At 41.3% G+C, this 17,302-nt stretch overlaps 1 protein-coding gene across 10 annotated transcripts in view; it reads left to right on the forward strand.

Annotated features, from left to right (window-relative positions):
* Positions 1–17,302, forward strand: part of KTN1 (kinectin 1) — a 113,089-nt gene that overhangs the window by 29,387 nt on the left and 66,400 nt on the right. For 6 of the 10 annotated variants that reach the window (XM_034767850.1, XM_034767845.1, XM_034767851.1 and 3 more), the window contains exons 1-4: positions 7,612–8,188; positions 10,391–10,528; positions 12,956–13,132; positions 15,433–15,572. In XM_034767850.1, coding sequence (XP_034623741.1) covers positions 7,666–8,188; positions 10,391–10,528; positions 12,956–13,132; positions 15,433–15,572 — 978 coding nt within the window. In that variant the 5' untranslated portion in view covers positions 7,612–7,665. Of the gene's footprint in view, positions 1–7,611; positions 8,189–10,390; positions 10,529–12,955; positions 13,133–15,432; positions 15,573–17,302 lie in introns of those variants that run through there. The other 4 variants (XM_034767848.1, XM_034767854.1, XM_034767855.1 and 1 more) reach the window with 2 other exon arrangements.

The following is a 17,302-nucleotide window of genomic DNA, read 5'->3' on the forward strand; positions in this document are numbered from 1 at the left end:
CAGACTAACACGGCTGCTACTCTGAAAACTGTTTCTTTTGTTTATCATTTTTGCAGTGCAAATATTTGTAATAAAAATAAAGTGAGCAGTGTACAGTTTGTATTTTGTGTTGTAATTGAAATCAATATATTTGAAAATGTAGAAAAACATCCAAAAATATTTAATAAATTTAAATTGGTATTCTATGGTCTATTATCCCTTCCTTAGGTCCTGGGGGCTGGTAAGCATCCTTTAAGTTGAGCAGCATATTTTCAAGTGGTGATTCACCAGAGCCACAGAAAGTTTCTCGGATTCATGGTCAATGGATCCCACTACCAATTTGTAGTGCTGCCTGTCAGCGTGTTCCCAAAATGCATGGTTGTAGTAGCGGCGTGAAAATTGGGTGTCCATGTGCTCCCCTACCTGGATGACTGGCTAGTGAGAGGCTGGTCTAGATCTTAGCTACTCTCCAGCTTCGCCACTATTCAGACCACTTTTGATGCCTTGGGGCTTCTAAGCTTGGGATCTTTGGTCTCCTCAGGATCTAAGTCTCTATATAAATATCAAGAGCGTTGGGCAATCTGTTTACTATGCATGGTGTTCCTTCTACATACCAAGGGGTGGAATTGGTTGGTACTTGTAGACAACACAGCAGCCATGTTCTATGCAAACAAATAAGGGGTCGCCCATTCAAAAAAGTTATGCGAGAATGTGATCCTCCTTTGGAATTTCTATATTACCCGTTCCATCAACCTGAGAGCTGATTACCTTCCAGGAGCTCAAAATACTCTGGCAGACCTCCTGAGTAGATCATTTGCAGGTTACCATGAGTGGTCTCTTCACCCAGATGTGCCCCAGTCCATTTTCCAGCAGTGGAGGACTCCCCAAATGGAACTCTTTGCAACAAGAGCAAACAACAAATGTCATCTGTGTGTTTTTGTTCACAAGCAGATCCTATCCTGGGTTCACTGACAGAGGCTTTCCTCCTACCTTGGTTAAAAAGATCTGCTGTATGCCTTCCTGCCAGTTTTGCTCCTGCCTGCTGCCTGAGGTCTTCTCCAAAGTCAAGCAAGATTCCACTCACCTTATTTGAATAGCCCTTGCATGGCCCTGTCAACAATTAGTTTGTCTACTGCCCCTGTTGGTCAGACCTCCACTGCTGCTCCCGAGAGATGTGCATGTGATCTCCCAGGACCACTCACCTCCTTCATGCCAGCCTTCAGGCCCTCTACCTGAAATTCTGCTAAATCGTAGGACGCCTTCCACTAGGACTACTTACCTTGATAAATGGAAGATATTGTCCGTTTTGGTCCATACAAAGAGATGTGCCCCCAGCTCAAGCTCTGATTTGCCATATCTTGGACTATCTTGTGTTTCTGAAATAACAAGTGACTTGTTCTCTGTTACACCTGTCTCTGAAGGTGGATTTTTTGGTTGCTATAACCTTGGCCAGGAGAGTAGGGGAGCTGTGAGCTTTAGTGTCAGAGCCTCCGTATACAATTTTCTTTAGGGACACTGTTTTTCCTTCAGCCTCACCCAAAATTCCTGTCTAAAAGTGGCTTCCGATTTTTCACATTATTCAAGCAATTTACTCAAATGAGGCTTCGGAAAGAAAAAAATCGGCAAATAAAGGGGAAGAAAAGCTCAACGCTCTAGATGTTAGAAGAGCTTTGGCTTTTTACCTGGATCAGATTAGGCCTTTCAGTTCTTCATCTGAGCTCTTTGTTGTGGTTTCAGACAGTGAAGGGTCACCCAGAGGATCTCTTCCTGGATTTCTAGGTGTAGTCCTTTGTGCTATTGATTTGTCTGATATTGCACCTCCAAGTAAAGAAGTGGCTCAGGCAACTTCCACAGCCTTCCTGGCTTGTGTACCCATACTGGTCATTTGTAGGCCAGCAACCTGGTCGTCAGTCCACACGTTTGCCTCTCACTATACCATCTCCTCAATCTAGAGCTGATGCCAGATTTGAATGGGTGGTCCTACAATCCCGGTTCAAGTAGATTCCAAGCCCACCTTGTTTAAATTGCTTGTGAGTCACCTACAGTGGAATAAACATGTGCAATCACTGGAATTAAAAATGGTTACCTACCTTTCCATAACTGATGTTCTTTGAGATATGTTGCACATGTCTTTTCCATGACTCCTCCTCCTCCCTTCCCCTCTCTACCAGAGTCTTTCCAGTTGGAAGGAACCCAGGGGAGTCAGGGGCAGCTTGGCCCTTTATACCTGGGTGCAGTGGTGTGAGGCACCAGAGGGAGCTTATCCTGCCCCAACAGGTACTGCTTAGGGAAACCTCTCTGACATGTTGCTTGAGTCCAGACAGTGTTGTGAGTTTGAGAGTCCTGAAGGAGTTGTATGTTGGTGAGGGAGAAGACTGGCATGGTTCTGAAGGAGCATTCTTAGTAGTTGGATATTGTGAGCTGTAGAATTACTGTAATAATGTACTGTAATCAATTTAATTACACTTGTGAAAAATCTGCATAATTACACATTTTTTTCCCCCCCAAGGTTTAGGCTCTTGTGTAAATGTTCAATATTGACTCTGGCTGAGGGAAACATCAAATTCATTTTTTCAAGAGAACTAATTTGGCTCACTCACCAACACAAGAAGCTGGTATTGTAGTGTAACTATAGCTACATCATAGTTAAAACTGAAGCTAGCTTTCTGTTGTAAACCCAACTTTCAACCCCCTCCCCTTTTTTTTCCAAAAAGAGACAAACCTTCCTGAAATTCCCTATGCTGCATCTCCTGTGAGGCTCGACTTTGTCTGGGAAGCTGGATTAAAAATTAGAGAGTTTTAATTTATAGTGTCTTGAAAAATTGTCTTTAACTTTCATTATTTACTTATTTTGATGGGTGAGCTCTTTTTATAATATATGTAACTCACCTCCCCTTGTGGGTGAGGCCTCCGCTGAGCTTGTATGTGATGACGTAGCATGAGGAGAGGTGGTCTTTCAGATAAGTAGACCCTACCCCCTTAGGGCTTTACTTACTGATTTTTATCTATAAAATTCTAGCTGGTTAGGGTTGCCAACTTTCTAATTGTACAAAACTGATCACCCCTGCCCTGCCCTCTGCCCCACCCCTTCTCCATGGCCCCACCCCTGCTGGCTCCATCCCCCCTCCCTCCATCGCTCACTCACTTTCACCAGGCAGCGGGTTGGGGTGCGGGGGGTGTGTGTGTGAGGGAAGGAGATTGTCACGGTTCCCAGCCAATGGGAGCTGCAGAGTCGGCACTAGGGGCGGGGGCAGCACGCAGAGCCTCCCTGACCGCCCATGTGCCTAGAGACCTGGCGGCTGTTTCCGGGAGCTGCGGTGAGCTAGGGCAGGCAGGGAACCTGCCTTAGCTCTGGACCCCCACTGCCCCGCTGACCGGACTTTTAGCAGCCCGGTTGGCAGTGCTGACTGGAGCTGCCAGGGTCCCTTTTCAATTGGGCATTCCGGTCGAAAACCAGACCGCCTGGCAACCCTCTAGCTGGTAGTGAATAGGGAGCCAGTTTAGATCCAAAAGCACTGGGGTCACGTGCTCCTGGAAGGAGGTGCAGTGTAACAAAGACGTTGCCAAATTCTGCAACAACTTCATTGCTTAGGGCATGTCTACATTACGCGCTGGATCAACGGGCAGCGATTGATCCAGCGGGGGTCGTGATAAATCGACCGAGTACTCTCCCATCGACTTCAGTACTCCATCGGAGCGAGAAGCATAGGCGGAGTTGATGGGGGAGCGTCAGCCGTTGACTTACCACAGTGAAGACACTGCTGTAAGTAGATCTAAGTACTTCGACTTCAGTTACGTTATTCACATAGCTGAAGTTGCGTAACTTAGATCGATTCTCCCTCCCCTCCTTTCCCCCCACCTCCCGTGTAGACCAGAATGTAGTCTCTTAAAATCATCAAAACGGCTCTGCCTACAAACTCAGGTTATTTTCTCTTGGCTTTGCTGACAAGAAATTCTTATTTCTTTGGAGGGAAAGTTTAGAAAAATTATCAGCTTTTACCCCAGACCAAGTGCAGCAGGGAAAGAATTAATGGGCTTCTTAAAGAGGGATTATATATGAATCCCTGTACTGAGACTGTGGTGGAAAAATACTCCATATGGTTTGCCTTAAAGTGTCCGGATGTAGATGTGGTCCTTTGCTTTCCTCTCCCTTTTAATCTATGGTTGTAGCCCACACAGAATTCTTACCCAGGACTCTGTGCGTGTGTGAGAGAGAGACACTAAGACTTGTTACTGACTCCAGATACAAAGAAAATAAAATTTCCTGATAATTTGTTAGGATTTTTGCATATATTTTGACAAAATTTAGGGGGCACCATTCTGGGTGAATGGGCACTGTAAAGGGGGTGGCTAGAGAGGTGAGACAAAATTATATGGCTGTAGAAACAGGCTGGATTCCTTGGTTGTTCATCTCTACATATTCTGATAATCAGGTGTAGGTTTTGTTGTAAAGGGAGTGATAGCTGGACTCCGTTGAAGCGCACACTTCCAACCTTAATTCTTTTTAAATGAAGTTTAAAGTTAATGAATTTGTAGTAGCATATTTGAGGCTAGAATTCCACCTGAATTTTTTTTTTGAATGATTATAACTTCAATTTTTATAGGTGGATTCTTTTCTTTTGGCTTGTCTACACAAGGATGCTCAGAAAGGTTAATCCAAACTAACTAAAGTTGTGAATTAAAACTGGATTAATTTAACTGCATTAAACCCTCGTGCGGACATTCTCATTCAAAAACAAAGTGGCCTTGATTCAATTTAGTTTAATTGGCCCGTGTACACCTGGCCACTAAAAGTTACCTAGGGCGCTTTAATGTAATACTGTTTTGAACACTCTATGTTAAAATGCACCAGCAGGGTCTACACAGACCAATTAATGTGAAGCATGCTAATTTGCTTTGGCAATCATAGTCCCAGAGAGTGCATTATCGCACCCTGTAGACAAGCCCTTGGAAACTAATAGTCTAAAGCAGGTTGAAATCAGGAAAATAAAATTTGTACAGAAGTCCAACTCTGTTCCACTTTCTAACAAAGTATATCCATAGTGTCCAATTCAAAAATAACATTAGGTTGTCAATTCTGGGCCTAAAATTAGATTTGTGGCTTTATTTTGATGTGTGGATGCTTGCGAGTATGTTCCCTTGCATTTCTGCTTTGCTTATGTACTCCATTGTCAATGTGCACGTATGGTAATGCAATGAACTCCCATAGAATTCTCTTGCCGTCGTATATGCTTCAACTCCGATGATCAGTGTTATTACATGTTTCATAAGAACGGCCAGACTGGGTCAGACCAAAGGTCCATCAAGCCCAGTATCCTGTCCTCTGACGGTGGCCAATGGCAGGTGCCCTAAAGGGAATGAACAGACTGGTTATCATCAAGTGATCCATGCCCTGTCACCCAATCCCAGCTTCTGGCAAACAGAGGCTAGGGACACCATTCCTGCCCATCCTGGCTAATAGTCATTGATGGACCTATCCTCCATGAATCTATCTAGCTCCCTTTTGAACCCTGTTATAGTACTGGCCTTCACAACACCCTCTGGCAAGAAGTTCCAGAGGTTGACAGTGCGTTGCATGAAAAAATACTTTCTTGCGTTTGTTTTAAACCTGCTACCTATTAATTTCATTTGGTGGCCCTTTGTTCTTGTATTATGAGAGGGAGTAAATAACACTTCTTTATTTACTTTCTCTATACCACTCATGATTTTATAGACCTCCATCATATCTCCCCCTGAAAAGTCCCAGTCTTATTAATCTCTCCTCATATGTAAGCCATTCTATACCCCTAATCATTTTTGTTGCCCTTTTCTGAACCTTTTTCAATTCAATATATATATTTTTTTGAGATGGGGCAACCACATCTGTATGCAGTATTCAAGGTGTGGGCGTACCATGCGTTTATATAGAAGCAATATGATATTTTTGGTCTTAATATCTATCCCTTTCTTGATGATTCCCAACATTCTGTTTGCTTTTTTTAACTGCCGTTGCACATTGAGTGGATGATTTCAGAGAACTATCCACAATGACTCCAAGATCTTTCTTGATTGGTAACAGCTAATTTAGACCTCATAATTGTATATGTATAGTTAGGATTATGTTTTCCAATGTGCATTACTTTGCATTTATCAACATTAAATTTAATCTGCCATTTTGTTGCCCAGTCACCCAGTTTTGTGAGATCCTTTTGTAGCTCTTTGCAGTCTGCCTGGGACTTAACTATCTTGAGTAGTTTTGTATCATCTGCAAATTTTGCAACCTCACCTTTTACCCCTTTTTCCAGATCATTTATGAATATGTTAAATAGGACTGGGCTCAGTACAGATCCCTGAGGGACACCATTATTTACTTCTCTCCATTCTGAAAACTGACTATTTATTCCTACCCTTTGTTTCCTATCTTGTAACCAATCCATGAGAGAACCTTCTCTCTTATCCCATGACTGCTTATTTTGCTTAAGAGCCTTTGTCAAAGGACCTTGTCAAAGGCTTTCTGGAGTTTTGCAGTTCAGGGCAATTGCATTTGTGTTTCCCCTCAGCGCTTCAGCAAGGGCACTCACTCTCAGCCCTCTGGCTTCCCTGGCCGTCACCTCTGTTGGGTGGAGACACGCAATTCTTCCCCATCTGACGGGGATGTTTCCAGGCTGAACAGTTCCATGTCTTCACTGTGTTATTCCCAGCAGATACCACACAGTTCTTCTTATGCAAGCCTATTTTATGAAGGTAAAAGCACTACAGAGAAAACATGAAAAACAGTAAGAGAACCTACACACATGCTAATAAGCTTACCAGGGTTCCCTCAGCCCTAACACAGGCTGTAGTAGGAGCAGTGCTTCCAAATCCCACCCTGTGGGATTCCTTGTGGTTTCAAGTTCATCACATCTGCAGCTCAGAACACACAGTTTTGGGGGCCTCAGGAGTCCTTCTAAACCTTCCCTAAAGATTGGGGCCCTCCATGGACTAGGTCCTTTCCATTTGCTGGAACAGGAAGATGGCCCTGACCCTGTTTAAAACCAGGATATTTATCCAACAAATCCTTTCTATGTCTGGGGAAAGATTCAGGACATTCTTCAAGGTAGCCAAGATTTAGGCCTTCGTTTTCTCTCTTTCCTCTTCCCTTCAGCTCACTTCTAAGGTTATATCCTATATCTGGCTATATAATAGGCTGAAATTTGATTTATCTTGGCTAAATTAAAACTTAATAAACATGGTTTAACTTTCTGCAAAAGGTTTGGATTGAGGGGTGACACTGTCACCCGTTACCCTGTACTTATTGGTTCTTGCTGGACAGCCTTTGAAGTATTTTGTGATGTGTTTTTTGGCATTTAAAAAATGTAAATTCCTGAAAATCAGGTGGTGGGGAACCCCCTCGCCCCTAAACTAATGGACAGTAGTGTTATAAACTATAAAGCTTTCCTGTACAGACTAAGAATCTCTGAGAGGTGATTTGTCCCAGGATAACTGATTCCAGAAATTCTTATTTATGTAGATTTTCAGATTTGCACTTAAGTAACTATTAGTTTTGATATAGTAGCCTTAGAAGTAATTATCTATAAAATATTGTAGTAATTAAGGAATCTGAAAAAAACCTGACCTGAAACTAATTCTTGTTTTTCTTTGTCCTTAGATTTTTATTTTTTTTATTTTTTGTTTTTGTTTTTTAGGAAGTAGTTAAGAAAAAGCACAATGGAGTTTTATGAGTCTACCTATTTTATCATCCTCATTCCTTCAGTGGTTATTACAGTCATCTTCCTCTTCTTCTGGCTTTTCATGAAAGAAACATTATACGATGAAGTCCTTGCAAAACAAAAGAGGGACCAAAAGTTTCTGCCTTCTAAGACAGATAAAAAGAAAACTGAGAAGAAAAAGAACAAAAGGAAAGACGCTCAGAATGGGAACCTCCACGAGTCGGATTCTGAGAGCACATCTCGGGAGTTTAAACTGTCTGATGCCCTGATTGCAGATGAAGAGCACATACTTCCTGTTCCCTTGGGTCTGACTGAAGCTTCGAGCAGCGTTAGAGAACGCAAGAAGAAGGAGAAGAAACATAAGACTGTGCAAGAGGAGCATGTGTCTAAGGAGCCAGAAGGATCCAAACCTGCAGGCAAGAAAATTGAACCAGTCCCTGTTACGAAACAGCCCACTCCACCCTCTGAAGCAGCAGGATCGAAGAAGAAACCTGGGCAGAAGAAGCAGAAAAATGGAATCGGTATATCCTGTTACGTATATTACTTGCATGCCAAAACTCTGTTCTGCTTATTGCAAGGCAATGTTGTAATTAGTTATTTATCAGAACTGTTCTGCATTGGGCAAAAGTTCACTTCTCGTTTTTAAGGGTTTTTTGCTTTTTCCATATTTCATCTGGCAGTGATTTCCCCCCTCCCCCTCCCCCAACCCATTTATTTACCTCTACCAAAATTGGTGAGAAGTAGAACTACTTTATCTCCTAATTCTGCTTTGTTCTATGGCAGGGGTAGGCAACTTATGGCATGTGCGCCGAAGGCGGCACGCAAGCTGATTTTCAGTGGCACTCTCACTGCCCGGGTCCTGGCCACTGGTCTGGGGGGCTCTGCATTTTAATTTAATTTAAATGAAGCTTCTTAAATATTTTAAAAACCTTATTTATTTTACATACACCTCTACCCCGATATAACGCTGTCCTCGTGAGCCAAAAAATCTTACTGCGTTATATGTGAAACTGCGTTATATCGAACTTGCTTTGATCCGCCGGAGCACACAGCCCCGCCCCCCCGGAGCACTGCTTTACTGCGTTATATCCCAATTTGTGTTATATCAGGTTGCGTTATATCGGGGTAGAGGTGTACAACAATAGTTTAGTTATATCTTATAGACTTATAGAAAGAGACCGTCTAAAAACGTTAAAATTGGAGTGAATAAATGAAGCCTCGGCACACCACTTCTGAAAGGTTGCCGACCCCTGTTCTATGGTTTGGCTAAATTGGTCTTAAGCTATGAAAGGCTTGATTACCTCAAAGACTGCAGAAAAATGTTTGCTAGACACTCTCTGGCATCATGCTATCCCAAAATGAGGCCCTAGGACATGAGAGAGACGAGATAGCTGAGGTAATACTTTTTATTGGTCCAACTCACCCACTTTGTCTCGCTCATATCCAGGGATCAACATGGCTACAACAGTACTGCAAACTCTAGCACCTAACAGCTGCTCTGATGAGAGCGAGCATACATAAAGCCCTGAATCCTATGACAATTCATTTTGCTTTAAGTTACCAGGCTCTTTATATAAGTTGGTTACTGCAAAGTCCGATACCTACGATAAGAACTCTTTCCACTGGGTAACTATCTTGGAGCTGTAAGAAGTAGAAAATTTTAAATAAAATGCTACCTGGAGCTAGAAAAGAAACTGGTACAGCCATTATAGCCAACCTCAGTTACTAGAGTGTAGATCCTTCCTGCAGAAGGCAAAGATGCTGCCTGATCATAGACTGATTGATTGGCTTGTTTTTTTTATCCATATTATCGAGGTAGCAAAAGCTAGTATGTTAAATGTGTTAATTACAATTGCTTAAATATGAACAACGGTTTAAAAATATTCCAACTCTTAAAATAATTCAAAAACAATTGGAGGTCTTGGCCTTTTTACATGCAGCTGTAACCTGTTAGACACAGGGAGTGGAAAAAAATGACATTGTTGGTTTGTGGTTTAGAATAGAAAAGCAGATGTACTAAATCCTACCATGTGGGTATTCAGATCTTTTAAGAAACTGTCTTTGTGGGCCTGGCTATGAAATGTGGTTTGAAAAGACTGTTTTGAGGGCAACCACAACTAACTTTTGTCCTTGGATTACAGAAACTACCATAACCCTATTGTGTGTTCCAGCTCTGATGGGAAGATCATGTAGTATACTCTCTCCAAAAAGAGAGCTGAATGTCTATTAAAAGCAACTTTAAAAGGAATAGTTCCATAACATGGGACGTTATTTTCTGCTTCTCACAGTTCCAGTGTTTGAGTGGGGAGAGGTGAATTGTTTAAGGGGGTTGCAGGAATATGTTGCTGAAGATGAGAAGTTAACTTTTGTAACAAAAAGACCATCAATTTTGCTTTTGTTTCGCAACGCATCTTGATTGGAATTGTTAAAACTAGAGAATGCCAATTGCCATTTGTTTCAGTCTTTGGTTTCACTGCTCTGTGTTCGGCTGGCATGTATAATTCCCAGCATTGTTGCTGCTGCTAAGTTTGCTACCACCCTGTATTGTCTTTGGGTATAACTTGGCTTTATTACATATGCACACAAAGCTTTAAATTCTGATTAAAGTGTAGGCAAGAGCCTCTTCAGTCTGGAATGACTTTACTGCTTATTGCAGTTTCACTATTTAAATGTAGTTCTTTGTCAGTCGAGAAGTGAATGTCTCTCTCGTATCCCTTTTGTAGATGACCAGGATTCAAAGAGTGAGCCATTTATGTCTCCTACCAAAAAACAAGACCCACTGCTGTTCCAGCATGAGATAAAACAAGAAAGTGGATCAGGAAAGAAGAAAGTTTCTACAAAGAAACAAAAAATTGACAATGGTGAGAAAATACTACAGAATATTTCTTAGTTCAAATATCATTAACTGGGTATTATATAAATAGGTGTACACTTGAGTAGCACAACCAATTTACATTCCCTAAGATTGGTAAAGGAGTAGCTTTTTCTAATCAAAAAGTAGGAATTTTAGAGGGTAGGGACCTTTTCATTTCCTTAAAAGAAAAGAAAAAATTATTCAAAATGAGGATTTGTTTTAGGCTTAAAAGCTACCTAGCCTTAGGCAAAAGTCATTAGAAAGTCTTCAAATTTCAATAACCCCAAGCCTTCTATTCATCCTTTCTCATAATACAGTGTCTCAATGGGACATGGAGTGAAATTGAAAAGTGACATATTTAAAACTAATAAAAGGGACTAATTTTTGTTTTACACAACACACAAGCCAATGGTACTTATTTACCCACCCAATGACACTGAGACTGAGGCGCTTGGTTAGGATTCAGTAAAGAACTTTGTAGGTTTGGGAACCTCCAGTTATGTTGGGGATAATAAACCCTCATGTTTTGGAGAATAAGCTGATCATGAACTGGTCCAGGCGGTCATCACTTTGCATTTCGATTACGCAACATCTTTTTTCTGGCCTTGACAAGTACTTTCTTGCCCTGCTCATATCCCTTCCAAAGGCTGCTGCAAGATCATATTCCTAGCCCATGTTTTAACCTGTCACCCATCTTTTTGGCTCTCCCTTCACTTTTGCTATCATATCAAACCTAAGTTGCTTGTCTTCGTTTTCAAGGCCCTTCATGGTGTATCTCCGCCCTATCATCTCTCATTTGGTATTGAGATGTCAGTTCCTGCCTCCAATCAGCCTATTATGCCAGCCTCCATCACCCACGTGTTAGATTTTAGAACAAACACCTTCCTGCTTCCCCCTCACACTTGGGAGAAGTTCCCTGCAAACATCTGCAAAACTGTTATCCTCCTCCAAAAATTCCCCTTAGCCGTGATGCCTTCAGAAAGCTTGACAATCTTTAGACTGTTGGTGCACTGAGAGAGACCACTGCCAGTCATGCTGACCAATATTTTCTTGTTGTTTCCTTGGACTTCCCTGTCTGTCTTTATCCATCTGCCTCTTGTTCTGTTTGCACAGTGCCTGGCACAGTGGTTCATGATTGGGGCTTCTAGTTGCTAATGGTAAAACAAATAATTAATAGTAAAAATAGCTGCTTCATGAGAGAACTTCTCAGAGGTATCTTATTTCATAGTTGTCCATAAGGGAATTTCTTGCATGTTCCTCTGATGCATATGTGGCTAGTCGCTGTCGGACAGGTATTGATCCTGTATGGCCTTTTCTTTCTTCAGTCTGTTTCAGCCAGAGTGCTAACATTTCTTGGACTGTAGACCTTGCCCAGGCAGAGGGAAATCTACCAAAAACTCAAATAATTTCCAGCACCAGGTCAGCTGAACTGGCATGAAAACCAGTAATGTAGTCAAGTCCAACAGTCAAGCAGCTTTTACCCTTGTTTGGATTAGACTAATTTTTCAGCCAGTTTCAGTAGAACGGTGAGGGGGAGATGGCTGTAATGAGCTTGCCTGTAGTATGGCTTCCAGCTGGTTCAGCTAAACTGATTTAGGTTGGATGTAATGCTAAACTTTCCCGAAGTCGACATGACTATGTACAGGATGGTGACTTTTATGATTCAGAGGGAGTATAGGGTGCTCGGCTAAGTGTCAGAGCTGGTTTCTCTTGCCAGTGCTGACCTGCCGGGTGATCTTGGGCAAATCACTCCACCTCTTCGGGCAGGGACTGTCTCCTGCTGTGGGTTTATACATTGCCTAGCACTGGGACTCCCAATATAACTCAGCATGCTAGGCACTACTGTAGTACAAATAACCTGTAAGCTTGTTGCAAAATACTCGATTTCTTAGTGAAATTGACTTCAGTCTGCAAGTATGCTAGGCCTGACTGCTGTCCCTAGTGTATTCTGCCTAAACAGTTTAGTTTGCTTATGGGAATAACCTGCTGGGTGTATTCATGTAAAGTAGATCAATACTTCACAAATGTAATAGTCATTTTTCCCCCACCTTAAACTTCATTAACGCTGAACTCTCCATGGTGTTACAGCCATAGGCAGTCAAGCCTCATAAGTTCCATGTGGCTATTTCATTAAAGCGAAAGGAAAGTTGGAATATGAGTCTGTCAGTTTAAGTGCTCAAAGGCGATATTGACAAATGTAAATTGAGTTATTAAGTCATTGCTTTACAGAACTCATTTGATTAGTTAATTGAACCCCTGTACTCAGGTTATTAATCTGTGGTGAATAATAGAAATGGGGATTTATGAAACTAGCTGATGAAGTTTTTAAAGGGGACCAGGTACATTTCACCCACCTCTTTCTAGCATGATGTGCTTAAGTTTTGAAGTGAAAGAGAACTATTATATGACATTAACATGTTCCACGGAACTGTAGTTGCAGCTTTGGTTGATGAGCCTCTTATTCATGCAACTACGTACATTCCTTTGATGGATAACTCTGATCTGAGCCCTTTGGTGGAAAAGAGAGAAGTGGCTGATCTGGCAAAACAGGAGCTAACCGAGGCGATCCAGAAAAGCGGTGCTAAGAAACTGAAGAATGAAACTGATAAAGGTAATGTAACAAAAAGAGACAGTGTAATCAACTTACAACCTCCGTTGTGTGTGGCAGTTGCATGAATCTGTTGAGCTGAAGAGATGAATGTTCAACTCCATCTTCAGAATGTCACTATACATAGTTAAAATTATTCCAGTAGGAAAGCAGACCTTGATTTTCTTAATCCTGAAAAAAACCCTTTCTTCTTTCCAGTCTTTTGGGGTTTATTTGTGACTACAAGGAATTGCTTTTACATTTATCCATCCTTTTGATCCTTTTTACAGTTCTGGGTAAGGAGCCCAGTTCCCTTATTGACTTCCTGGTCCATATTGGGAGCCCTCTGCCACCAAAAGAAAGTTCAGAGGAGACCTGCAAGTCTCGCTCCACTTAAATTCATTAGGCACTTGCTGACTGTCAGTCCTTTCCTGGAACCCACCACCAAGCTTTTTGAAAGTCCAGTCACAGGGCTTGGGGGCCCTAGAAACCTGTCTGTTTACATACTCACCACCCCCGAATTTAAGTACCGTGTACTCTGAGAAAGCCAGTACGCTATGAGGCATAAAACAATAGGGACCGAAAGAGGCTGCCAGACATTGCAGGGCCCTGAAATGTGACCTTCACATGTTTGAGTGGTGGAAGAGGGGGATGTTGGGAATGAGTGAGGTGGTGACCCATTAGTCAAGCCTGTATAAAGGATCAGTCTCTTGATGTCCTTATAAACATTATCTAATTAACGACTTGGCAGCGTGCTTTATGGCACTTTGATTTCTATATACGGTAACTTAAATATAGAATTGAAGGGCTCCTGGTGACTTTCAGGGGACTTAGACTGGCACTCCAGCACTTTCCCCCTGTGCTTGTAGTCCAGATGGCTGTTCTATACTACAGTGAGGCTAAAAGCTTCTCAGTTGCACCCATCCCTTGTTTACTCCCTTGAACGTAATTCAAATGTGGCTGATTCTTCTGTCAACTGGGATTTGTCCACCTAATTTAGAAACATTTCCTTATTTCAGTTGTAAGCTTCTTGGGCACAGGGGCAAGGTTTTCCTCTATTTGCAGAGCACCAAGCACATGTTGCTTTGAGCCAAGTTCTTCTCTTCCTACAGCGTCTTAACCTACTTGACTCCTGCCAGCCAGGGATTTTGGAGTTTCGCTCCATGATAACTGCATTAGTGACGGCCTTAAATCTAGTTACTGCTTGATATGAAGGCCTGTGGTCAAGGCTAATACGGATTTATCTGCTGAATAGAGCAGATAATTAACTACAATGCTCAACATCTTTCCCTGGTCTGTGGGTTTCAGGGTTTTGTCATTCATTGGCTTGTTCTCTTTCTAGGTAATCTCTTGAGCTCGGGTAAAACAGATTCGTTTTGCCACCTGTGCTTCTACCATTTCTGTGTTAGTAAATGGAAGATGGTTTTGTTTGGACTTGTATCTCAGTACCCACGTCTAATCTTAAAAAGCCCCATTTGGGGAGTGGGTTTGGATCCCTTAATGTTCTTCTTTGTATCTGCTTTTCTTTTTTCTTTCTTTCATTCGTTCCAATTTAATTAGTTCTCACAAGTTTCTCCACTGACATTCATTCTAGTGCTAATTGATGTTTGGTAGGTATATTGAATATGCCAGAACTTTATGCTAAATTTTACTGAAATTACTAAGGATGGAGTATATTTTTCTGAACTGTTATCATTCAGATACCAAAGATAAGCAAACTGGATTTGATTGGTCTCTTCTATCCACGTAAAATCAGTCTGTTTTCCTACTGCTAGATGCCTTCTGTAATTTAATCTAGGAATGAATGTAATTTTACACTGAGGCTGTTGTTGTTGTTCTTGAAAACTTCCATTTTCTCCAGTTCAGAGTCATGCTGCTTGATGAATTCAATATCCTTGCTATTTGCACATCACTCTTACTTATGAAATAATACTAATTGCCCTTTAAATTGGGAACTAAGTGCAAGTTACTGTCTCTTAACCTAGACTCTCCTACCTAGTACACTTAATTCATGTGCTGGTTTTCGTTTTCTTCAACCTGTTTGATTTATGGCTGGTGACTTCATATAATTCTACTGAGTGTGCAAATAGTGATAAGTATTCTAGTAGAACTATATTCCAAAGAGTCAGCTGGCAGGCTTCATTGTCATTCTGTTCTAAATGTAAGTCATATTGTCTTCACTGAATACGTGATTCTTTGCTGTTTAATTTCAGTTTGAAACATCATAATACATGTGAATGTGCCTACATACATTTATTATTTTGGAGCAAAGTAAATGGATATGTATTCACAACAGTGTAAATGTCATTATCATTTAATTATAGAAAATGCTGAAGTAAAGTTTAAGGACTTTCTCTTGGCTATGAAGAGCATGATCTTCACTGAAGATGAGGCCCTTTGTGTGGTTGAGCTGCTAAAGGAGAAATCCAGTGTGATACAGGATGCCTTGCAGAAGGTGAGCACTGTAAGAGATATATATTACTATTTTTATTTTTAATACACAGGTGTTTCGAAGGGACACTATTAAGTTAGCTAGTCCAAAAATGTGACTTGCCCGAATAATGGCTGTCATGAAGATCTTGCATTCGTTTCCAGAACACCTCATTTTCTACTCACTCAGCGTTGTTTGTGTATACAAGTCAATGGTCAGCTATCAGTATATATATACTGGTTATTGTACTAGGTCCTGGCCTGGTAGGTTGAGAATTGGCTTTGCACGCATGTAAAATGAACATTGGTTGGGGGGAAAAAATAGAGCCATACGTTTCGGAAGGCAAGACCTACAAGATGGCGGCACTGCTAAAGCAGCCACATTACCTGGGCCCCACAGCAATTTTACTGTAGGTCTTGAAGATCGTTTGATAACTTGTCCTATGTGAAAAATCTAATGTACTATGTATGCAGCTAATTGTGGTCCTGAAAACAGATAATGCACTTCTTCATCTTCAATACGTTCTAGACACAGGAATTGTCATGTTAAGTCAGACCAATGGTTCATCTGGTCTAATATCCTTTGTCAGTACCTGATGCTTCAAAGGAAGGTGCAAAACCCCAATAAGCATGCTATTGCCTATCTCTCCATTAGTTGGGAAGCTTTCTGATTAAACTCAGCAGTCACTGCATCGTGTGTCTTGAAGGAGTGATATCCCTTACACATTTTATCTTAGCTAGTCAGCTGTCAGATGCTTATTCATATAAATATCTAAACTTCTCGAATCTACTAGGCTTTTTGCTTTCATAGCTTGTGGCATTGGGTTCCACAGGCTAATTATGCATTTTGTGGAAACTTTCCTTTTTATAACTTTCCATTTGTTGACATCCAAAGAATTATATTTTGACATTTGTTATTTCAACTACCCTTGTGCAATCTACTATGAATCCCCAAAGTGGTCCTGATACTTTTAATTTCTCATGGATGTTTTTCTATGTCTAAAATCACTTTGTCACCTAACTTGAACCTTTACATTCCTACTATATTCTTCTTGGGATGGGGAGACCAGACCAGAACACTGTGTGGATGGTGTTTTGTGTAAAATCAGTGTGTATAGCGGTGATACTTTTCAGTAGTATTCTGTCTCGTTAATACAGCCTGGCCCCTGGTTTGCATGATGTATGTCTATTTGTTGCTATTGATTTGAAGGGAGCTGTTCGAAACATAGTAGAAGTCTTGGCTTCTATAACCCAGTAAGTGTTAACTTTAGCAGGTGAAAATGTCGATATTACCCAATCAATAGCACAGGCTGGATGTGCGTGTGCACATGTGTATGTACAATATGCTTTTATAGAAAAGCTCCCTTTTCGCTGTGTACCTTTTCAGGGGTTCACTATAAAGGTTAGTAGCTGTGGCCCTCGGACTCTGCAGAGGAAAGCAGGCAATATTGTTGTCAGTTACTTTATCAAGTGAAGAAGGTATTTGCTTTGTATTATTGAGCTGCTATCAAACAATTGGCTTACCCTACCTCTAAGTATTCACGTGCCTTCTACCTTTCTCGCTGCCACAAACACAAAATGAAGATGGAACTATTAATTGACAAATTTCAAAGAAAACGGAATATGGATCTCCAAGATATTTTACCAATTATCAGACTTAATCTAGAAATTGCTACATAGTCTCAAAAACGTTTAGTAAGTCTGCCATGAGTCACGCTGAGTTCTAAAACGTCTATGTGCAGCAGAGGTCACAGGAATCTGTCA

The sequence above is a fragment of the Trachemys scripta genome, chromosome 4 (genome assembly GCF_013100865.1).
Source record: "Trachemys scripta elegans isolate TJP31775 chromosome 4, CAS_Tse_1.0, whole genome shotgun sequence".
Taxonomy (NCBI): domain Eukaryota; kingdom Metazoa; phylum Chordata; order Testudines; family Emydidae; genus Trachemys; species Trachemys scripta.